The 24,077-nt window shown below is 34.2% G+C and overlaps 2 protein-coding genes and 2 long non-coding RNA genes across 5 annotated transcripts; 3 read left to right on the forward strand and 1 right to left on the reverse strand.

The window, feature by feature from the left end:
* The first annotated feature begins 11,874 nt into the window (after positions 1 to 11,874).
* On the forward strand, positions 11,875 to 13,165 carry LOC143582461 (uncharacterized). The gene is made up of 4 exons (XM_077065016.1): positions 11,875 to 12,411; positions 12,524 to 12,826; positions 12,959 to 13,090; positions 13,146 to 13,165. Exons 1-4 carry the CDS (start codon positions 12,066 to 12,068, stop codon positions 13,163 to 13,165), a joined length of 801 nt encoding a protein of 266 aa, XP_076921131.1. The 5' UTR covers positions 11,875 to 12,065.
* Positions 13,166 to 13,773: 608 nt separating this feature from the next.
* On the forward strand, positions 13,774 to 15,508 carry LOC143582471 (uncharacterized). Its single transcript, XR_013143976.1, has 4 exons — positions 13,774 to 14,033; positions 14,148 to 14,204; positions 14,358 to 14,865; positions 15,131 to 15,508. It is a non-coding gene; the product is annotated as an uncharacterized LOC143582471 (long non-coding RNA).
* Positions 15,509 to 18,102: 2,594 nt separating this feature from the next.
* On the forward strand, positions 18,103 to 20,708 carry LOC143582472 (uncharacterized). The gene is made up of 9 exons (XM_077065025.1): positions 18,103 to 18,345; positions 19,114 to 19,160; positions 19,263 to 19,365; positions 19,531 to 19,617; positions 19,700 to 19,783; positions 19,978 to 20,031; positions 20,135 to 20,215; positions 20,388 to 20,433; positions 20,526 to 20,708. The coding sequence occupies exons 1-9, from the start codon at positions 18,103 to 18,105 to the stop codon at positions 20,582 to 20,584; spliced, it is 804 nt and encodes a 267-aa protein (XP_076921140.1). The 3' UTR covers positions 20,585 to 20,708.
* A 117-nt stretch (positions 20,709 to 20,825) lies between these two features.
* On the reverse strand, positions 20,826 to 22,012 carry LOC143582473 (uncharacterized). 2 transcript variants are annotated; one of them, XR_013143977.1, is made up of 4 exons: positions 21,924 to 22,012; positions 21,678 to 21,845; positions 20,957 to 21,600; positions 20,826 to 20,881 (listed from the first exon to the last, which is right to left on the reverse strand). It is a non-coding gene; the product is annotated as an uncharacterized LOC143582473 (long non-coding RNA). The 2 variants fall into 2 exon arrangements; XR_013143978.1 differs by having other exon boundaries at positions 20,957 to 21,603.
* Positions 22,013 to 24,077: the final 2,065 nt, after the last annotated feature.

The following is a 24,077-nucleotide window of genomic DNA, read 5'->3' on the forward strand; positions in this document are numbered from 1 at the left end:
TTAGTAATTAATTTACTAATTACCTTTGCAAGCTTACATCTCACTCAAATGATAAAGGTCACCACTTAATATAATATAAATGTTAAACCTAGATGCCTAAGTAGCAATACTTGGCGACATAACTAATGACGTATGATCCTAAAGGATCACACGACAGGCAACAACAAACTAATCAATGTATTTAAATGAGGTTAGAGACATTAGCGTGAATCGATGATACGGATATAATCATTTAGAGAAATTATTACATTTGCAATCCTACAAAATTAATTGTTACTATTTTGTGAACTAAATATGAAATAAATGTTTAATTAGAATCAACATTTAGCATTCGATTAGATTATTTGAATAATTTGGGATAAGAATTAATTGCAGATGGTCCATGTGTTTTTAGCAAAGTAATATATTTTAAAAAATTACAAATTTGAGGTTTGTGGTTTTGATTTTGTAACAAGTTTAGTGTTTAAGTCTAACTTCTATTAACTTTTCTAGTAGTTTTATGTAAAAACGTGTTCGCATCTTGATTTGCATTACTCTAAGAAATATACACAAGTTATAACGAAGACAGATTTTGTTGTTCAAAGCATGTGTATTTGAATGATGATTCTTGTGTTGTGATGAAAGATGATCGGCTCATATCGATTAACAGATGCATATGTTTGATCATAAGAATTCTAAAATGGGCCACTTAAAAAAATATATCAAACGATCGTTGACTTGTTTGTTTGTTTTTTCTACGTGACTGGTCATGCTTCGTATTTTTTTTTAACTTCGCTTGAAAATAATATAGAAATAAGGTGACGCCTATGTAATAGTAATAAGTTCCACCCTCATGAACCACACCACCACACCCATGTCCTAAGTGGTTAATAATATAATTGAATATTTTAATTTTTTTTCATACAATTGTTAGGATTGTTATTCTTTTTATTTGATTTTTCCATGTAGTTTTAAAATTTAGGAGTTGAAATGAAAATTCTTGATCCACATGAAAGGCACTACTATTTTAATCATTTGTTTTGAAAAAGTTTAAAAGATTAAAAAGAATAATATTTGTAATAGGAAAATATATATATGTGAAATTAAAAAAGAGAAGGAGTGTAGTATTTCGTAATGTCAACCATATCATGTCATAGGGTAGGGACTTTTACAAGTTACTCTAAAATGAATTTAGCATCACACGTTTGATGGGATGGGGGGTAAAATGGCTTCAGACTTTGTCGGATTCTGAGGGCTTGCTTGGTTGTTGTTGAAACGACGTCACATGGACGCCTTCTTATGCAATCCAATTATTCACAACTAGAATGCCAAACTATTTAGAAATGTGTATTTAAGTCTTGGGTAGATAACATTTTATACCACTATAATATTAGTACCTCGGTGAAATTGTTTCGAACCGTCATTCTTAATTAATTATGGGCATTGAGAGATAATGGGGGCGGGATGAAAGGATGAAGGAAGTTCGTTCCAATCCGAAACATGTTCTTACATGACCCCTTTCGACCATAACGAAATTAACTTCTTTTGTATCGACCTATTCCAACACAAATCTGGTTTGACCCCGAGCCCGCCCGACCAATTGCTCGTGCTACCAAGTAGTCACGTAACATGTTAAGTTTTTAAAATTTATACAGTATAGCAATACCATACTCAAATTAAAGAGAATAAAATGATCATGAACGTGTGAAAAAGTTATGTCCGTTAAAAAATCGTAAAGTAGTTAGGTTATAATAAAGGGTAAATGAGGAACTATTAATTAAATTTACAAAAAAAATAAGTGAAGTTGAGGGACTAAAATTATATTTGTTTTTTGTAAATGAATGTCTACGTAATGACTAAAGACTATTTTATTCCCAAAATTTTAATTTTTTTTGCTTTAAGATTTTTAGCTAAAGCAATAAATCTTTGATTTCTTAAAATTTAAGAGACCCTTAACTCCTATATTATATATCGTATAAATATAGTGTTAGGCGATTTCTGCAAATCGTATATCTTGGATAACCTGAGAGTCGTGAATCACTTTTAGATCAAAGTATTTGTGGTTTCCAAATATTTTGACCTGATAAAATTCAGATTGATTTAAGCAAGACTTGAGTATGATATTGGGGGCTTCCCCTTGAGCCCTGGCTAGCTTGATTAAATTTCCAAATCAAGAAATAATATTAGGGTTAGGGTCTCATATCTGCCTTTGGCAAATGGCAATTATCATGCATTTGAAATTCAAAATGCGTATAGACGCTCCAGTAGTTAATGCCACAATTACTTACGGAACTTAATTAAATTAAAATTTTAAGTATTTTTTTATAACGCTCAACCCTAGCCAGGGTGCTTCCCCTTGAACCCTGCTACCGGGGGCGCTGCCCCACGATTCCTAGCAAGGGGCGTTGCTCCCTTGGAACCCCCATTACTTAGGGGCCCCTAAGTACAATTAGGGTCTTAATCATTATAAGATCGAATGGGTGTACACCCCGCACCCGACTTATTTGGATTCATATTACAATAAACTTGATCAACAAGTTAATCTCTAGTTACACTAAAATCATTAACATATTTATATATGAGTTATACATCTATTGATTTAATTGGGGCCATGAGCAATATTGTCTTTTTATCACATGGACGAGAACAATACTTTACTAAAAGAAAATGTAATTATTCTTTAGAAAGGCGGCTTTACCTTCTTAAAGGGGTGTTTGGGATCATGTATACTAATGAAGCACTCCAAACACCCTCCTATGACTATATGTTATGGGGGATTCGTTGGGGGCTTGGTTGAGAAAAAAGTACCATTATGTAGACGCACTTTTTGCTCACTCATAAATACTCAAAATGAGTGTAGCAGAAGGGGCTTGATTGGTGATTAGGTAATCATTATTCAGTTATTATTATATATTTATTTTAGTTCACATATTAACAAATAAAATTAAAAATTATTAGTAAACACAAGTTACATTTAAAAAGTTAATAAAACTAAAATGGAGGAAAAAAATGAAACAGACCATAATTTAAAAATACAAATTTTCTAGAGACACCGGGAGCTTCCTAAAACCTCTTTACGTCCCGCATAGCCCATATACTGGGTGGGGTTGTTTGGTGTCCTACTACTAGGGAAAAAAAAGATATGCAGTTTTATTCATTTGTCTTCAAACCCTTGTTTCAATTGAGAATCGCAAATGATGCGGCAGCAGAAACTGGTGTTGATGCGAGGAGGTTTGAAGTTCCTCCTGTGCTCAACAAATTACAATTACAAAACCCCCACCTTATTATTATTATTATTATCAGCCTCCAACTCCTTATTTTACACATCTAAATCCCAAAACCCTCATTCCCAAACCCAAATCCATCACCATGACAATCCTTCCGACACTGATGATGATGCCACCACCACCCAAGGACCGGTAATCAATCCATTCAACACATATTATTTGTTTTAATTTATGAATTCTATTATTACTTCAACGACTGAATTCTCGTACTTTTTGAATGATAATAATAACTTGGGAACTGTTCTTTGTCTTCTACTTAACCACTGTCAACGCTAGGGATGACCGTTTTCGGTACCAAGTTTTAAGTTTTCAGTACCGCTATTTCCCGAATTTTGCATGAAATACCAGTACCGAATCGAACATTTCGGTATCCGTACCAAAATTTGCTCTTTTCGGTACCCCATCTCATCCCTAGTCAGCGCCTAAGACTATGCGTAGTGGATTTTTGACACGTGGCCAAGGGGGGCGATATGTAGCCCGGGGGCGGTGTTGTAGCCCACAAATCGCCCCACCCCCAATACTTGCTCGCCACGTCACTAAGTCCATCAAACAAGCCGGCGACAAATATATGTCATCCCCCACACTTATCGCCGGGGGGGGGGGGGGGTTGGTCATGCCACATATCGCCCCAAAATTGGGGTATTTGTCGCCCCACTACACAATGTCTAATGAGAGTCGATTCTTCTTTTTTCTATCAACCAAGGAACAACGGTTATCGTCGTTGCTCGCAAGATCAGAATGGTTTTCAAAAGCCCTCCAGTAGCAACACTATATAAAAATATCTTAACAAGGTTTAGTAGACTTTATTTAGCTATAAAGGAAATGAGTCACGCGGGTTGCAAGTGTTTGTTATATGCTTACGGATTAGTAAATTTTTTTGATCAAAAAAGTAATCTTTTTGTATTACTTATACTGTTGTAATCGTCTGTGATATATTGATTTATATGCAAATGGTTGTTCATTACGTACTTGGTGGCAAGCTTTAGTTTACACATTGAACTGACATGCTTTGACTCGCTTAAAACTTGCTTCTTTTGACCCAATCACAGTTTGACTTGCCTATATTTCCAACTTGTTGATAACTCGTATACTTATACACAAAGTTTTTGGTAAAGTCATTTCATATCTAATCAGTGAACTCTTTTATGACAGAGCTTAAAGCAAAAATCGACAAGTTTTACAAGGGTGATTTTGATGCGATACCAGACATTTTTGAATCAATACTAAAAAGAAAGTTATCAGGAAAGCATCAAGATTCAGACGATGAGTTGATGAATGAATTTCGAAAGGACCAACCCGATGTAAATATTGATGAAGACTTTGATTCCAGTTCTAGTTCAGATTCTGATTAATAGGTAAGACAAAAGTATGTTCAATCAAGTCAAACTGTTTAGATGTTATGCTTGCTTATGTGCGTGTGGTTCACGAGTTATTTGCACACGTGTTTTTGATAGGAAATATTGTGGGTTGTTTTGTAAGGTCAAATGTTACATTCTTAGATCTGTATGCGGATATGAGGTCTAGTTAATGAAAGTCGCTTTACTAATTTGCGGGTTTTTCTTTCTACACTTTTATTCTGAATCAGTCTTTTTTCTTATACTATTTTAGTTCATTTGCAGTTAGCATTATTGTTAGTGTTTGTAGCTACAAGATACATATGTAAAGTAATAAAACAGTTAACAGATTGAGGCATTTAAGCATATGAAAAAAATGTGACTACTTAATATTCCTTGGTTGCATATTTTTTAAAAATGCTTGAAGCTAGGAGATACCTCACCATTTCAGCCACTGGTCATTCGGTTGCATTGCTAAGCTAAGACCATTTGGTAGTCAAACTGAGTACTTTTAATCAACCAGTTCTACTTGAAAAGTCAAACTCACATGAACAACAAATTGTTTAGAACAAATAAGAGTTTTACTTTTAACTTTTTAGCAGTTAATGTACTAAGATTCATAAGTATAACAGTTTGATTTGGAACATAAAAGACAGAATTTGACTTTTAAGTCAAAGATCAGTTTGATTGTTATAACAAGATCATCATCCTATTATGTAGGTATTTTAGAGATTTGATTTAACTTTTATAATCAAAAAATGAATCCCCACAACATGATTTGCTCAACCCCAAATGAAAATCTTATTAGATTAACATAATTCAACTAATTATTAAGAACAAAGTGCACTTAAAGTCAACCAAATAACTTTTGAGCATAAATCTGAACCAACCGGCAGGCAAGTACAAACAGAACAAAAGCAGAGGGCAAAATATCATAATATAAAAACATATAACCAAGCATTTCTAGGGATGCAAATCGTACGAAAAGGAGGCGATTATCAAAGAATAAACAATTAACAAGGATTAAGGGTTTAGTGGAAATGAAATGGTGCACTGTACACATGTCTGCGGCTTTAAAAATAAGTAAAATTTAACCAAAGTAATTGGTGAACCTAATAGGCGTCAACGATTTAACAAAATTTATTAAAAAAGAGACGCTATACCAGATCAGCAGCGTATTCGAACCAATATCATTCGTGTTACAGCATGTGTTGTGATATCAATGCCAACAATACTTAAAAGTACAAAATCATATTGTAGATGAAATGAATTTTGTTACCACTGTAAGAGTCACAAACACCAAAAGATCTGACACAGATGATAGTTGAGATTAATAAAAACCAGCATACCATTATTTCCCCACGTCAATAGCAACTTCATAATTAGCTAGTTAAAGCTATTTAACCCACAACGCCAAAGTAAAGGATAAGCTAGTTAAAACCCCACTATCTGCGTGACAGAGTGACATGACGCTTTAACTACCACAATTAGTTCCCAATTTTTCTTATTCACAGTTGATTTGGAAGTCCAATTTAAACAAATAATATAAGATTAACTTGCGAAACAATTTGCAACTCACAAAACTTTTAAAATTGAAATAAACTATTAGCATATTAATTTGGAAATGTAAGTTGATACACAAAGTATAAAATTCAAGAGGCAATATTCGAGTTAGCTAAAGCTTGTGGGTGGTCTTGTCCAATGTCCAAGTGGGCACAAAAAAAGACACAGGGTTTGTTGGAATCCTATTCCTCTTTCAAAAACCAAGTGACTAAAAAGGCGAAAGCCGAACTATATAAAAGGAAAAATATACAGGTAAAGAAAAACATGTTACAAGCAAAAATGATGAACTCAACAAATTCGATTTCTTGCAAGGAACAAAAGTGTTGTCACAAAGCAACGGAATTCGCTTGTGGTGCTTGTTTATGCGCATGCTGCCCAATAATCGTGCTATGGTCGTGTGTGAAGGTCTCATGTCGGTCCTTGGTGAGGAAGACACAAAACAAATCATGTTGTTGGTCGGGTAAGAGGGTTTTTGCCGCATACTCATCATTTTCAGATTCAGAAACGGATACCGAGATGAAGAAAGAAGGCATATGTAGAAAACATTATTGTCATTTCACAAACAAAATCTAGAGAGTTCTCATTCATAATGAGTTCTCCATATTATGTGAGTGCATTCTCTATTTTTTAAGGTGTGTTTGTAGTGGTTGTGAGTGAAAAAAAAAAGAAAAATTTTACTGTTCATTTTTAATTTGGAGAAACATTGTTTACTTTCCATAAATTTAAATATTTTTTTTAAAGTAGTTACGAGTAGAAGAAAGATAAAACGTGATGACAAAAGTATAGAGAAGTGTTATTTAATTGAAAAAAAAAAGGAAAATAGTAATTTTTAATTGAAAATACTCATGCTCTACCATTCCTCTCTCTATCCCATCAGAGGTGGCTCAATAATTTTGAGGACCAACTTGAAACAAAAATTTGAGGCCCTAGTTTAGTACTTTTTCTATTTTTAATAACTTTATTTGTATTTTTGATTTTGGTTTAACATGAATATATGTTGATTCGGGTTATGTATGTCAATAATCGATCAACTAAAAGATAGCTAGCTTAAATCGAATCAACAATGTGTATTTATATTACACGAAATCTTCTATATCATAAAATAGAAAATACAACTATGATTTATCACAACGTCCAAAGGAGCATTCTTAAGGAATCTAAAAGATAAGTGGCACGTATAAAAAACATACAAGATATGACAATTGAATCGACAGACGTGTGAAATATAACTTGCATTGCTTATAAATATAAATACAATAATAGTTGTCTAAGGCTAAAAACGAATAAACCACAATCACAAAAATACTACATAAATTCAAAATAAGCTGTAACTTTAATGATATGATGTAACAAGACCATGTACAATTGTTCGTACAAGATGTCGGTCTATAGACAGAAAATAGTACTTGGGACATCTATCCTTCACTTAATAAATATACCATACAATAAAATAAACCAAAACGTTTTTTATGCTAGGAATTGCAACACTAAATTTTGATAAAAATCATCGATGTTTCAACATTCTTACCTTTGAGCATTCACAAATCATAGCCAATCCATCTTCTCTTTTCATCTTTTAAATATATAAAAGAAAAAAAAAATCTTTTAAAAACCTTTGAGCATTCACAACCAATCCATCTTCTCTTTTTATATTTAAAAAATATATATATAAAAAAACACCTTTTAAAAACATATCAGATCTCATACACAATTTCTCTATCTTAACCCTAAAGTTAAAAAAAAAAACCATTCATCAAATTATTGTTAGTGTATAAAAACAAGAAACATAATAAAATATGTGTTTTTGAGATAAAAGATAAGCATAGAGAATTGGATGTGAGTTTTAAGAAAACGAGAGATAATTTTTTTTAAATGTGACTTTTAGTTAAATAGATGCATGTTAACCTCATTTTTGACATAATATATTATGGAGGGTGACTTTAATTTTTATTATTTGTAACTTTTAAATTGAAAATATGAGTGATGATTAGGGGGGGAAATCTTTTTTTTCTAAATACACATGTATAGCATTTTGTTATACACCCGGAAGCAACTATCAAAAGACTTATTATGATGATTAAATGATGTTTTTCATTTTGGGTTCAAAAACTGTAGTGGACAGTGCTGTAAACTGTAAAGTTAGGAGTATAATTATAAATGATGCGTTCGTTTGTTGTTAAAAATTTATCTCTTTTCAAGGTTAAGGGTCCGAGTGTTGTGATGAACAATTGTGTAAATATAAGAGTATAGCATTACTAGATGTATGTTCGCCAGTCAATAAAAAAAATAAAAGTAATCGTCAATAGAAATGAAAAAATAGCATCAGGGTTGATGGAACGAGAATAAAACAATTCAATGTTCAGATTTTAGCCAACCCCATTTCATATTTAGATTCAATACGATATTTATCAAAACCGGGACAAAATAAACAAGTAAACGACATTTCTATTTTTTTTAATGGCAAACATCTTTTACTTTTTGTGACTATGGGTGTAAACGAGCTAAGCAGAGTCTAAGCTCAACCAGGCTCGAGCTCGGCTCGTTTAGACTCAGAGAGCTCGGGCTCGAGCTCGGAACCTTTAGTATTTATTAATAATTTATATATTTTTTAATTATTTTTGTTTAATATATTTTGAAAAAGAAAACCCCTTTAACGAGCCTAAGCTCCGCTTGAGCTCGTGTAGCACCTTAAACAAGCTAAATTATGCAACGTAAAATTAGTAAATAGAAGTCCAAAAGTAGAAAAACTTAGAAATACACAAGACTCGACCAACTTAAACGAGCTTTCCATACAAGGATCGAACTTTGACTCGCTAACTAAGCAAGCTTAAACATATACATGAATACATTAATTCCTTATTATTATATATATATTAAAAAACAAAAGGTACTATTCATGAAATAAGCTAAATTATGCAACGTAAAATTAGTAAATAGAAGTTCAAAAGTAGAAAAACTTAGAAATACACAAGACTCGACCAACTTAAACGAGCTTTCCATATAAGGATCGAACTTTGACTCGCTAACTAAGCAAGCTTAAACATATACATGAATACATTAATTCCTTATTATTATATATATATTAAAAAACAAAAGGTACTATTCATGAAATAAGCTAAATTATGCAACGTAAAATTAGTAAATAGAAGTTCAAAAGTAGAAAAACTTAGAAATACACAAGACTAGACCAACTTAAACGAGCTTTCCATATAAGGATCAAACTTTGACTCGCTAACTAAGCAAGCTTAAACATATACATGAATACATTAATTCCTTATTGTTATATATATATTAAAAAACAAAAGGTACTATTCATGAAATAAGCTAAATTATGCAACGTAAAATTAGTAAATAGAAGTTCAAAAGTAGAAAAACTTAGAAATACACAAGACTCGACCAACTTAAACGAGCTTTCCATACAAGGATCAAACTTTGACTCGCTAACTAAGCAAGCTTAAACATATACATGAATACATTAATTCCTTATTGTTATATATATATATTAAAAAACAAAAGGTACTATTCATGAAATACTAAATATATTAACCAGGGCCGGCTTAGACCCTGTGCGAGGAGTGCAACCGCACAGGGCCCATGATTCTAGAGGGCCCATAATTTTTAACAAATTGTCGCCGTGAATTTTTTCGGTTTACCTTGCAATGGAGTTGGAGCAGTGAAAGGGTTAAACCAGAGAGATGATGGAGATGAATTGCACGATTTTTTAGGTTTTTAAAATCAATAGTCAAAACTTAAATGTAAATATAATATAATATTATTTGTAAGTCCTTTCTTTACATACATACGTTGACTAAGTCAAAAATATATTTTTCTTTAGCTTTCCATTATGAGACAACATGCATTTTTTAAATTACTATTATTTATAACTTTGTAAAAGATGTTATGATACGGTAACACCTTTATTTTTTTACATATAATCTTCCAAAGTGTATGTTTAATTGTTTAGGAACCCATTTTTTTTTGGGTATACAATGTTACTAGCTTTTGAATCTGTGTATTATAAGGTATTTGTTAAATAATAAAAAATAAGGTTTTTATTTAAAATAAATAAACAAAATTAAAGGTAAAAAATAAATGAAACATATTAAACAAACCATAAGAAGTCTGGAATCTTAAATTTATAAATTTTAATAAAATCTCTTTATATACAACATTTGTTGTTTTATCACAAGTATATTCAAATCGTCATCCAATATAAGCATGACAATGTTTGCCAATTACCATGAATAATGCAACATATAATGTTCATGAGAAAAAAAAACTAGACATCGAATGAACAAAACAACCTTAGAAAAAGATTCTTCTTTAATATTTCTACTTGTTTTTCATATTTCTACTTGTTTGACCTTCAATCAGTATTTTACTTTTAATTCCGTGACTATTGTATAGCCCAATTGTCAAAATAGTTTTGGCTCATAATTCATTGTAGTTAGTATGAATGAGATTAGAATATTAGAATGAAAAATTGACTATTTTATAATCTAATTGCTAAACTAATTTTCAACCCATAACCTACGAATAGCATGGATTAAGGAGAATGGAGATTAGAACTTAGGATTTAATGTGGTTATGAAACATTATCATTGTCAGTTTTGTTTATTAGTAGAGTAAGATAAGATATTTTAGGGGCCTAATTTTTTAGGTCGCACAAGGTCCCTGAAATTTTAGAGCTTCTCAGGGACGACCCTGATATTAACCACTTATTTATTGACACTTCACTTCTTTTTTATTATTTCCATAACTAACTTTTGATTTTAACATATTTTACTCATATATATTTCAACGTATTATGTTTTCTTAATTTTCAAATACACGATCACGAACGCTTATTTTTATTTACGTTTCAACATAAGTTTCATTCACAACCGATGTAGGTCAAATATTATATATTTTAATTTTTTTTTCGCAACTTAATGTTACTCTAAATTTGAATACAAACGACAATGTTTTTACGTATGCTTCGATATAAATTTGATTCAATACCGAGCTAAGGCAATGGATGACCAAAAAATGCGTTTCAAATATAATATATTTTTGTTTTCTCCATGACATTTTAGTTTTTTACAAAGACAGTCATATTTCTACATACGTTTCGATGTAAAAAAGTTATTAAAATCGAGCTACTGTAGCGTGGACAAACTTTATTAACTTTATGTTTTGTTAAGGGTCCTCATTGCAACACATAAACTAATGTGTATCAATGCTCCCGTCGCAACGCACGGGATCATGTACTAATTTCTTGTTTACAAATGAGATTATCGGATAACATAGTTCAAATACAAAAAAATTGTTAGTTGGGGTTGAAAGTTAAAAACCTTGAAACATAAAGGGGTTCATGCAAAACTAACAAACCAGGTTTCCTCTTTCCTTCAAATCAAAATCAAACCCTCACAAGAACACCGGTTGACTTTCTAATGCTACCGTTAGTTCCCCGTTAACTCTCCGTCACTTATGGTTGTTCTCACTCACGCACGGCAGCTCCGCCTCAACCCGCCACCGTCCGCCGCCGTCTCCTCCGTCATCTACGACCCCACCTCTCTCTCTCTTGCTCTCATGCACTCCGACTCATCCTTCTCTCTCTACCCTCGCATCTCACCGTTTTCACCACCACCACCACCACCACCACCGTCGTATCTCCACCGTCATCCTCCGCCTCCGTAACACCACCGATACGGATGTAATGTTTATTGTATCCTCTCCGTATCTCGCTGGAAGCTCCATACTGTTGCGATTTTATATTATTAGGAACGATAACCAATTCGCTAGGGTTAGGGTTATGTGCAACCAGAGTGATTTAGCCTTTGATGAGAAGAAATTAGGGGTTTTGGTTAGGGTGAATCACGGTGTGTCGGTTAAGCTTGCCGCGTAGATTAATGTGTTTGCGATGTACTCGGTTTCGGATCGGAAGGTTAGGGTTTTTGCAGTGAAGGGTGTGGGAGAAGATGTGGTGAAGTTGATGAGAACGGCGGTGATCGAGTGTGAGTTTCCGGTGTTTTCGGTTAGTGTTTCAACGGGGTTTTTGATTTTCGGGGAGGAGGGTGGAGTTAGGGTTTTTCCGTTGAGGCCGCTTGTGAAGGGGCGGAAGATGTCGGATAGGCCGAAGGTTCAGAAGTTGAAGTTGATGAATGGAGTGGCTTCGGGAATGAATGGCGGCTCGGGTTTGTATGCGAAATCTGGGAAAGTTAATGGCGGCATGGAAGAAAAGATTGGGAAACATTATGATAGTTCTGGTAAGTTGATATCTTGTTTGCTTTCGTTATCATATACATAGGATCGTTCGTTATGCACATTATTATAGATGACTTAAATGTTTGTGTCTGCGCATCCATTGTATATTGACAGCAAAGTTGAAGCCTTTGAAATTGAGACAAAACTCACAAGAATGTGGAGTTAGATTTGTGCCATTTAAGAGCAAAGAGTTTGAGGATTACGAATCTTCAAAAGTACCGTTGATGACATCAATAAAGGCGGTTTCCATCCAGTTTTTAGCGCATAATAAGTTTCTGATTTTGGACTCTGATGGAGAACTGTACCTGCTAGCGTTATCCAATCATGTATCTGGATCAGATTCGGGCCATGAGATGAAGAAGTTGACTCTCACCATGAAAGTTCAGAATCTTGCAGTTCTTCCTGATGATTCTGCAAGTATGGTTCTTTTACGTGTTATCTTTCATGTAAATTCTAATGCAGCGTCGCAAATTTTGTTTAATTTATAGTGCAAAGACTTTGATTGAAATAGTGACATTATTGTTATTCTTGTACATGCTTCTTCAGAAGTTGCAGGACCTCGAACTGTTTGGGTATCAGATGGACAATATACTGTACATGCTATAATTTTATCTGATATGGATTCTACTCCTGCAAGTGAAGATGACACCAGCAACATTGAAGAAAAGCTTCAACGTTCAGGTATTAAACTACTTTTGTTACTTTTAAAATGGATTTCCTTATAATTGGTCAACAGAGTTTCATAGCTTTTGTTGATAGATTCTATTCGTTATGTTAACCCTTTATGATATGTATAATTTGTTAGCTAGTTGTTCATACTGGTTACCCTTTCATGGTCATAATTATGTTTCTTGTTTTGTTCCATATGGTCGCCCTGCTTGCGGTGCGCACATATAATGTATATATGTGTGAACCCTTGGGTGGGAAAAAGTAAAATTGCACTAATTTTGACGTTATTTTACTAATCACGTGAAAATAACGTTAAAAGTGGCGGAAGGTTAATCAGGCATCATGTGGTGGCGTTGATAGCCAAAAGACAAGGGCACATGCACCAATCAGCCGGTGTCCCGATGATTGAGTGTTATGTGTCTTATGTCCAAGGCTTGATTCAAAACTACTATCGAGCCGGGGGTCTCACCGGAAGCAGCCTCTCTATCCCTATGGGATAGAGGTAAGGCTGTCTACATCTTACCCTCCTCAGACCCTACCATAGCATTGCTATTGGTGGGATATACTGAGTACGATGATGATGATGTTTTGTTCCATATGGTCATCCTTGATAGTCATCGCTCATAAATGATACTTGTTTTCCTTTTTGTTAATACACCCTAGTTATTATAGCAAGACTCCCCGCTAAGGTTTGTTTTTTTGGTTGGCGATCTTATATACTTGGATGGAGTTTAGTGGTTTGTGTTTCACATAGTATGCATATCAGGACCTTTGATATTGAGTTTTGTTAGGTTAAAATGATTTACATTGCTTTGAATGTTATAAAGTCTTGGTATCCTTTACTATGATTCTGAATTGATTGGTTCTTTGCCAGACACTCAAGTTATATTTACAAGTGAAAAGATTCAAGAAATTATTCCCTTATCTGCAAATGCAATATTGTTGCTGGGACAAGGTATGTTTATTAAAAATGACTCTTATGATATCCAATTTCTTCAATCGTCTCGACTGTCGGTGCTGATTTGTTTATAGTTCTATTGATAACCTTTTTTAATTTTTATTTTTGCAGCCAATAACATCTTTGCTTATGCAATATCTTAATGATGCTGTTTTTCTTTCCAATCTGGTATATACTCATTTATCTTTTCGGTTTATAGTAATTAATCATATGACTTGTAAGTCGTAGTCATGCTACAAACATGATCTTTGAACTTATGTTTTCTTGGAGAATGGTTTCTTTATTCTCTTTCGTCTTCTTATTTTGAATTTGGATTTTCAGGGCGTATATCTTCAATCATACATTGATGACTTTTTCCGCTTATGAAATCCTTGAGTGATCTTTTTGTTTAAAGAGTAAGTTTCGACATTAGCCTTGTCAATTACCATCACAAATACAGGTGGTAGACTGTTAACAATTCTTTTTTTCTTCTGTATCTGCATATTTCACGTTTTGTTCCAAACTGTTCACTCTTGCAAACTACTATGAGATACACATACAAATTCGAAGCTTACCTCCATCTAGAGTCTTAAGGCTTCAAACAAGTTTTTAACTCTTTATTTTCACTAAACTATTAATGATCTTGAATCATATTGAACTAGTTGATAATCGAACACATGGTTGTTAAGTTGTTTATTACTGCTATAATGATATGTATACCTTTGCAGGTGGATGCCATTTTGTTCTCTTCCAACATCATTCATTGTTATATCTGACCAATCATGCGCTTCATTTGTCACTTATACTTTCATGTAGTGTGAATGTTTCTGTCGACACTGTGCTCTTGAAGGTATGAAATATTCATGTTGTCAAACCAAAATACGCCTCTTATTCCTCCCTGTATAAAATATTCATGTTGTCAGACCAAAATACGCCTCTTATTCCTTCGTACCCCCTAGTTTAGAAAATAGTTTACTTGTGAGTTTTGACTTTATAGATATCAAAATCTAGTAAGTTACGGATTAAATTTGACAGATTTTGTTTAGTTTCTGTTCTGCAGCATTTAATTATGGATTAAATCAACTTATTCGTCCTCATGTGTTACTTCTGTACAGAGAATATTATGGAATCCGTTTGGTGGAGTGCTGTTTGAGTTTTATGCCGGCTAAGCAAGTAACATGCTCCTGAACACTTTAAAAGACATATTTGTGACTATTTGAGCTTGTGGGACTGGAGTCAACAATGGGAGGATAGGATTCACTGGAAGTTTAAATGGTGTTGTTTATTGAATAATAATAAGACATTGCTTTTCCAGAAGTGCAGCCTCATGCTATCTGCTGCTCGTAAATTATAAAACCTTTTGTTATGCTTGAAGTTGAGTAAACCCTGCATTATTAATATGTTTATGTTTGAAATCCTGGTTTTTATTCGAGCGACATGAATATTAAGTTGTTTGAAGTAATGCTTCTTTGATCTATGGACGGATGACCGAAGTTTCTTATTGGTTATGTTGTTGGTTGTATTTGCTAGTTAATGAGAATAGGATCATGCATTAGCACAGAACAATCAAGCATGAACAAGCGGATAAAACCGACCTAAAACATCATCGGTATTCCTATTTCCTGTTGTGTTGTTTTGGGTCGGTTAATGAACCTATAGTACGCTGAACCTTATATGGGTAGGTGGGCACCGTGCGGGTACCCCTATCGGGTTCAAGGGTAGTTTAGGGTACGTTGCATCCACCCTTGGAGGTTACTTTGTGTTGGTATTCAAATCGGGGAGTAGTACTCATTGAGAAGAGAGGAGAGCTATGTTTTTGTTTGCAGAGGACAAAGAAGGGAGGGAGGTTTCATTGGCTCTCACCAGGATCTTGAGTCAATGGTAGTGGTACCACTAACATGGGTAGTTTATGGTAGTTGAGTGTACGTTTGGAGTAGTCAAATATCATTGGTTGAATGTTAAGATAGTGGAAAGTAGTGAAACAAACACCCCCTCCACCATAAAACAATTCGGGTGATGATAGTAGATTAGGCGAGTAGGTGACGTTCACTAGTTAGACGTTTAACCAACCAAACGCTTAGCATGGTAGTTTGCCTTTTCAGAAATGCTCATTTCTAAACCCAAACTAAAATAAAGGGGGACAATTACTGTAATATCCATTTTATAAAATAGTTTTCCAATTTTGACCATCATTTACAAACAATACCTAAAATGTTCGTTACTAAAAGAGCGGACCGACTTTCAAATCTTTCAAGATGAGTAGTTTGTATAGCTAATAAAAATGAACACTCGTCACTAAAGCTAATGCGACGACATTATCGTTAAAAAAATAAACTTGACCCCGATCAAAATCTAAGCGCCACCAAAGCAGTATGTCCGACGACTGCATTCATGTTACTCTCGGGCTGAGTAGATCATGAACAAGCCAAGCAGATCATGAGCAGGCCGAGTAGATCACAACCACTAGTTTTTTTTGGAACTGCAATAATTGAGGCCGACTAGTACACGATATCAAAAAACAGAGCCAACTAAATCACGAACCACGAGTTTTTTGGAACTGCAATGAATAAGGCCGAGTAGTAAATGACATAAAAAAACACGATTTAGTCGGGCTGACTAGATCACAAACTGGACGAGTAGATCATGTCACAAAATTTTCTGGTGTTCAAAAGTGTGTGTGCATTATTTAAGTCAATTGTTTTACTTATCTTAACTTATAATCACTATTTGCTTCTACACATACACTAGACATACACAATTCATAATTGGATCAACGTAATTTATTTGAGCGTTTTGTATTCTCCAATAACGTCAACTGTCTGCGACAAACATGTTGGCAAATGCAAAATGTAGATTCGGATGGTTAGTCAGCAAATTGCAGTTTGAAGGAGATATTGAACGAATTTGATAGCTACATTTATGCCTTAATATTAAATTAGCAAAAAAAGTTATATGATTAATATCATTAAATTTATTGTTACAAATATACCAATTTCAATATAAAATTTTTAAAAACAAAATACATGATATTTAAGTAAGTTGGTGTGTGTGATTGAAACCAACGACTAGAAAAGGGTTTTGCGGACTCGCTTGCACGATATGTCTCTTTTTCTACATCCTTGACTTTGGCGACATACGCATCATAGTGTCGGATGTTCAAGGTTCCAATTGGTGGACTCTCTAAAAAACCAGCATGACCCCTCGACGAAACCTTTCCGGCGAAATATGGCGGATGGAGCAAAGGTGGTGGTAGCTGGAGTAGTGATTTGGAGTTCACCCCCACTTCCACACTAATTGCTCACATCCTAATTCCAAGACGACCTATTCTAGCGATGGAAATGGACCATACTAAAATATTTTGGATTTCGGTCTAGACGTGGTATTTTTTTTTTTTGGGTAAATATGGAAGGGATTTTGCAAGGGTATTGGGTAAGTGTTTTTACTACTTGCCCGGTTCGTGATCTAGTCGGCCAAACTAAATCGTGTTTTTTGTATCATGATCTACTCGGCCTCATTTATTGCAGTTCCAAAAAACTCATGGTTCGTGATCTATTCGGTCAGACTAAATCGTGTTTTTCGATATCATGATCAACTCGGTCTCATTTATTGCAGTTCCAAAAAAGTCGTGGTTCGTGATCTACTAGGCCAGATTTTTCGATATAATTTACTAGTCGGCCTCAGTAATTGCAGTTCTAAGAAACTCTTTAGTGATTTACTCGGTCTGACAGTAACATGAATGTACACGTCAGACCTACTGCTTTGGTGGCGCTTAGCTTTTGATCGGAGGCGAGTTCATTATTTTAACGATAATACCTCCGTGTCAGCTTTAGTGCCATATGCTCATTTTCTATTGGCTATACAAACCACTCGTCTTGAAAGATTTAAAAGTCGGTTCGCTTTTTTAGTAATGGATATTGTGGGAATTTTCTCAAAATAATGTCCCTGAAATGAATAATAATAGTTTGTAGTTAAGAGATTGCCACGTCACTAGAATCTGGCGGTTGAAAGGAAACTTAATCCATCTTCTTTAACGACTAACGCCATCCTCTTATTCCTCTGTGAGATTAATCAATCACGAGTGCCATCCATGGCAATGAAAGCATTAATCAGCGGAGGAGGCAGTAGCATCATCATCTGTTCCCATCGGTTAAATATCTGCGGCCACCACCAATTAATCAATCAGTTTCCGTCGTTGAAGGAGGATCAAACGCCTAAAAGTAGTTACCGTAGGTTGAAGTTAGTAATCGCGAGAGCCGCTGATTCCTCGGTTCCTGCAACCGCTACCGGTGGCAAGTACATAGTTGAAGACGATGAGTTTTCGCTCGCTAAGGTATTCGATACACATTTGTTTAGAATCTGCTATTTGCTATAATTTGGGGAAAGATGCATGCTCATTTATATCATAATTACAAGTTACTATTTCATTATTAGATTTTAAAATAAATAGAATAGGTGATAAGATGATTGAATTTAGGGTTTTAGTGTGGATTACTGCTATATCATTCAACCGAAGGGTGTTAGGGAGCTCAACTAGGCTTGACCTCAGCTTGTTTTGATTTACGAGGGTTCGAGTTCGGTTCGTTTCGAGCTCTTTTTCTAAAGCTCAGCTGCAGCTCCTGAGTTGTTTTTTCAAGTTCGGGCTCAGCTCATTTATTATTTATTGATTAGTTTATATACGGTTTTAACTATTCTTATACAATTTGAGGAAAACCTTAAATGAGCTCAAGCTCATGTAGTACCTTTAACGAGCCAAAGCTTGGTTCGAGCTTGGCTGTGCGGTGTGAAATTTAATACATAAAAGTTCAAAAGAGGTAAAACTTAAAACTACACAAGGCTCGTTAAGGCTCAACGAGCCTGAACGAGCTTTCCATACAAGGCTTTAGCTCGGGCTTGATAACTAAATGAGCTCTATTTGAGACTCAGGTTCGGCTCGAGCTCAAAAAAACTCGACTTGTTTTGAGCTTTTTATTGATCCGGATCAAGTAGTTCGCTAGCGGCTCAGCTTGGCTCGTTTGCACTCCTAATTCAACCACGCCTCTAACCATTTACATCAGTATCCTTCATTTGCTGAATTGTCTCTATTAACTCTTTTCTGCAGGTATCCTTTGGTGTTATTGGACTGGGACTTGGATTATCACTCCTATCGTAAGCACCAAACACCATTGATCATACTCTATGCTTAAAGTTTCATTTCCAAAGTAATACATAGGTTTCATTTTTTGACATCGTGTTGTACACACGTTACAGTTATGGTTTTGGAGCATACTTCAATATTCTCCCTGGATCTGAATGGTCTGCATTGATGTTAACATATGGATTTCCTTTGTCAATTATTGGGATGGCTCTTAAGGTAAACCATTTTAATAATTAGCATTATGTGGGTAATAACCTAATTACAATATCGAGTTCTCATAAAGCATAAGTTGTTTGTAAATGCTTGCGAATTTTAGTTCATGTCAATTTCAATAACTAGGAAATAATATATCTTATTAGTATTGTTTTTCCATGTTTGCAGTATGCAGAACTTAAACCAGTACCATGTTTGACATACTCTGATGCTCAGACACTGAGAGAAAAATGTGCAACTCCAATCCTTAAGCAGGTTAGAAAGATTCATTTTGCAATATGCTATTGATGCTTTATGGTTATTGCTTCTTACCATTAAACTGTATAATTTATATTAGGTTAGAGATGATGTTATCAGATACCGTTATGGGGACGAGCAACATTTGGATGAGGCCTTAAAACGTATATTTCAGTATGGCCTGGTAAGTTCTAGCTTTTACATACATCATATGAAGGCGTTTATTAGATGCAGCCTTTTCATATCACAAAAAATATAATTTCTAAATACTAAAACATGTAACCGCTAATAATACAACTCATTTTGCTATCAAAACTTCAACATTCTGCAGACTACAGTTAACACTGGCTAATGTCGGTATGTCGTCATTTGGTTTAGGGTGGAGGTGTAGCAAGAAGAAATGCTCCAGTTTTACAAAAAATCCGTGAAGAAGTAAGCCTCTTGACTTTTATCAACATATTTATAAAAACATTTCACATAACTGTAATCGAAGATGCCAATCAATTAAGTTTTTAACCTGGGCATGATGATTCAGGTTACTGAAGATGGTAAATATAGTTTAGTGTTGGTGTTCGAGGCAAAAGCACTTGAGTTGGCTGATTTTGAGAAGAGACAGGTGTGCCTTTTTAGCAACTAATAGAAATATAGAATATAACCTATACATGTTTTCAATAAATTAGTTTACAGGGTTTTAAGCATTTAAAAGACGACATTAGTTTCAGATATGTTGATTTGGCCATGTATATACGCGATCTATAACTAACACGTTAAACAATATGGTTTCACAGGAAAAATTTGCTTCCTTTTTCGGCCCGGGTATCACAGCCAAAGTTGGTGAGTTTATGACTTCTTGTTACGTTTTTATTTTATATAAAGTTTTAACAATTGAAGTAAAATAAGTTCATTGGGGATTGTATTGGATGCAGGGAAAGGAGAAGAAGAGAATATGTATGATGTATGCCTTATTTCCAACACAACACTGTAATTACTGGGACGCTCCATTTTGTATCTCCTTTAGAACTAGATTATTAGAAGTTTATAACCTTGTAAAAGAAAACAGTACAGTGTATTCATTATATTAAACGAAGAATATATGTGATGATGTATCTATCATTCATGTTAAAGTTACAACAAAGTCTAGCTTTTCATCAACCAATTTAAACTGTAAACTTAATTTGAGGTTAGGGATGCTGTGAGAATGGAGCCAATTTAAACGTGTACTTCGCCCTTTTATTAGTTCTCTCAAAACTGCTTCCGCCTGCCCTTTTTTCAAATCTAAAGCCTGCCAAAAATAAGAGATATATGATGCTTTAAGTTAATTCAAAAGGACACTTAAAGTTTATATAATATGACTTACCTTTCCAAAAGTAGAACAAAATTCTAACAACTGCAATGCATTACCAGCATCTTCTTTTGGGAGGTCAACTCCAGCAACAGTTACCAACTCAGTGCCAGCTGGCAAAGGAACAACGGACTCAAACAAGTTTAAAGTAGTCTTTTTTGCAATTAAAGATTGGTTATCTCCCAACTGCTGGTTCGCATCTTGATTTTGTATAATATTATTTTCTTTAACTTCATTCCCTTCAACACTCTCCTTTGACTCTTTTGTCTTTAACTTCTTTTGCTTCTTGTTTAAAGCATCATTAATCTCGGTTACTGAAACATCAATAACTGCATTGCCATCAGGTTTAACTTCAAGTCCCTTTTGTTTAACTTTCTTTGGTTTATGCTCAACCACATTTCCCTCAACAGTCTCCTTTGACTCCTTTGGCTCTTCAATTTCTTTTGGTTATTTTCATTTAGAGCATTGTTAGTCTTGATCTCTAAAACATCATTAACAGCATTGTCATGTGGCTTAACTTCAAACCCTTTTCGCTTTACTTTCTTTGGTTTCTTCTCATCAGGTAACTGGACTGAAACCGGAGGATTTGCATTTGAATCTGTCTTGCCATCAAACAGATTTTCCTTACCTGGCTTTTTTGGTGACTTGATAGCAATTGCCTGCTCAATATTAAACTTGAATAAATTTCCAGAAATGAATTTTGTAACTACTAAATGTTATAGGATGGCACAATCACCTCTGCTGTTGCAGCTTGCTTTCTTGGTGAAGTGGTTGTTTCTTTCACTCGCTTGTAATTACAAACATTTTGAGCGCCTTTTGCAACAACATGTCAGAAACAGAGGAAAATCCACCTGCCTTTGCCATTGGTGAAACCATACCAGTGGGCTCTTGACCGCGTTTTTTCCTATAGTTGAAACAGCTCTTAGATTTCATTTTAATTTCACAAGTCATTGATAGAGATAACAAGGTTTCATAAACTTACCTACAGATGCTGCAATTGCAATCACCTCTACACTTGGGACAGTCCCATTTGTCCAACAATTCCACATCTTCAACTTTCTTGCCATATCTAGATAAAGATAGAGCATATGCATCAATAACAAAAACCGACAAACAATAACACCATAAATTCAATCCTAAAATAACTTGAAGTAATAAACCAGCAAATACTTTGATAAAAGTATTAACAAAAGATAGAAAAGTTAACCTGTTCAAGAGGCATGTGCAAATTAGATCGATGCATAATGAACAAAGCTATATACATTCATCCAAAATTCAACGCACTATGCATTCATGACTTGTACGGTACAAGTAACGACACAGTTGACAATTTTCAAACTAAGCATTAAATAATTCATCGAGATTTACAGATTCTTCACCATGACTGCTATAACAACCATTAAATAATGAAAATCAAATCAGATAGCAAGGCAGTGTTAGGTCATTGAAGCAGTTACAGTTACAGATCCCTTAGCACGAGAGATTTACCGAATCAACAGATTCAAATATAACAGAGGCGGAAGACGCATATCGATCAATTGAACAATATACAATACGCAGATATCTATCTATATAAGACCTAGCTAGATTTCAACAAGTAAAAGACGATTGAAAAGTAAGTACCTGTATATTGATAGAGCGAGTAACGGCGGTTGAGAGTATGTTTGAAGTTGAACCAACGAAGGATGGATGAGTTGAGGGATAATAAATAAGCCAATCAGAAGACGACAGCTGTGTGTGTCCTTCAAGGCGGAGGAGTTGGCTGATCTGATTAGGGGGCAAACGAGCCGAGCTGAGCCTGAGGCTCGTTTCACTTACACAAAATTCGAGCTCAAGCTCGGCTCGTTTCGAGATCTATTTTCAAAGCTCGAGCTCGGTTCGTGATTAGATTTTCAAGCTCGAGCTCGGCTCATGCTCTGCTCGTTTATTATATATCAACTATTTTTTTATATAATTATAATTATTATTATATATTTTTTTTCTATTATAATTTTATGTATAAAATAATATATATTATTTAGTTATTTTTATTTATTTTTTCATACCATTATATATATATTAATTTAAATATATATTTTAAAAAATTATATAAATGGCAGGCTCGCGAGCCGGCTCGAGCTCGATAAGTGAAGCTCGGGCTCATACTCGTTTATTAAACGAGCTTTGTTTTAGGCTTGAGCTCGGGTTCAGGCTCGATTAAGCTCGGCTCGATCGAGTTTTTTAATGAACCGATCTCGAATAGCTCGCGAGTAGCTCGGCTCATTTGCACCCCTGTATCTGATGATATACACGAGTGAGTGAGTTTGTCACTTTGTTCCCACCTTACCGTCAATATTGCCGCTAATTTTGTTACTACCTATGGAAATTATTAATTCATTAAAGTATATCAAAATTCAACATACAATACGATAATACTTTTTTTTTTCTTCTTCCTTTTTATTATTACTTTTAACTCAACTGAAACCTTTATTTTGTCGCCGTGGGATTTAGGGGGTGTTTGGGATTTCTTATTTTACCTTCTTATAATTTTTCATTAAGTTAATAAGTTATAACATTGTAACTTATAAAGATTTTCTTCTCACAATATAAACAATCCCAAACACCTTATCATTTTTCAAAAAATTAATAAGTTATAAGTTGATGAAAATAAGCAATCCCAAACACCACCTTGAATACAAGACCTTGTTACTTTTAAATTGAATTCTTTTTTGTGTCATTTAGGGTATGGATTATTGGCAAAAGAAAATAATGCATACTATAATAATAATAATAATAATAATAATAATAATAATAATAATAATAATAATAATAATAGTTTTTTTTTCATGATACTCTTGTTTTGTCAAGAATAGATATATTATTTTGTTTTTTCAATCCTCTTTGATAATTACAAGGTTTGAAAACGAGTATTTTGATGATTATATTTAACTCTTTATGATCGATTGATTAAAATTTAAAACGCAACTTGAAGAGTGGAGGAGATTTTGAGGGCTGAAGCGTCTTATAGAGATTCTGTAATTTAACAGCGAGAATTAAAGGAATCATAACTAACGCCAATAAAAAGTAATTGATTAGGATTGCAGCATATTATTGATGGCAATTAATTATTAAGTTGTAACGTTACATGAGATGGAAT

The sequence above is a fragment of the Bidens hawaiensis genome, unplaced genomic scaffold (assembly GCF_021521415.1).
Source record: "Bidens hawaiensis isolate Kalapana, Puna unplaced genomic scaffold, B.hawaiensis_p1.1 tig00031751_1, whole genome shotgun sequence".
NCBI classification, from domain to species: domain Eukaryota; kingdom Viridiplantae; phylum Streptophyta; class Magnoliopsida; order Asterales; family Asteraceae; genus Bidens; species Bidens hawaiensis.

Coding starts and splice junctions, on each gene's coding strand:
- LOC143582461 (XM_077065016.1), top strand. CDS start 12,066: ATGTACTCGGTTTCGGATCGGAAGGTTAGGGTTTTTGCAGTGAAGGGT. Junction 12,412..12,523: donor GAAACATTATGATAGTTCTG/GTAAGTTGATAT, acceptor GTATATTGACAG/CAAAGTTGAAGCCTTTGAAA. Junction 12,827..12,958: donor TCTTCCTGATGATTCTGCAA/GTATGGTTCTTT, acceptor CTTCTTCAGAAG/TTGCAGGACCTCGAACTGTT.
- LOC143582472 (XM_077065025.1), top strand. CDS start 18,103: ATGGCAATGAAAGCATTAATCAGCGGAGGAGGCAGTAGCATCATCATC. Junction 20,216..20,387: donor CTGATTTTGAGAAGAGACAG/GTGTGCCTTTTT, acceptor ATGGTTTCACAG/GAAAAATTTGCTTCCTTTTT. Junction 20,434..20,525: donor GGGTATCACAGCCAAAGTTG/GTGAGTTTATGA, acceptor TATTGGATGCAG/GGAAAGGAGAAGAAGAGAAT.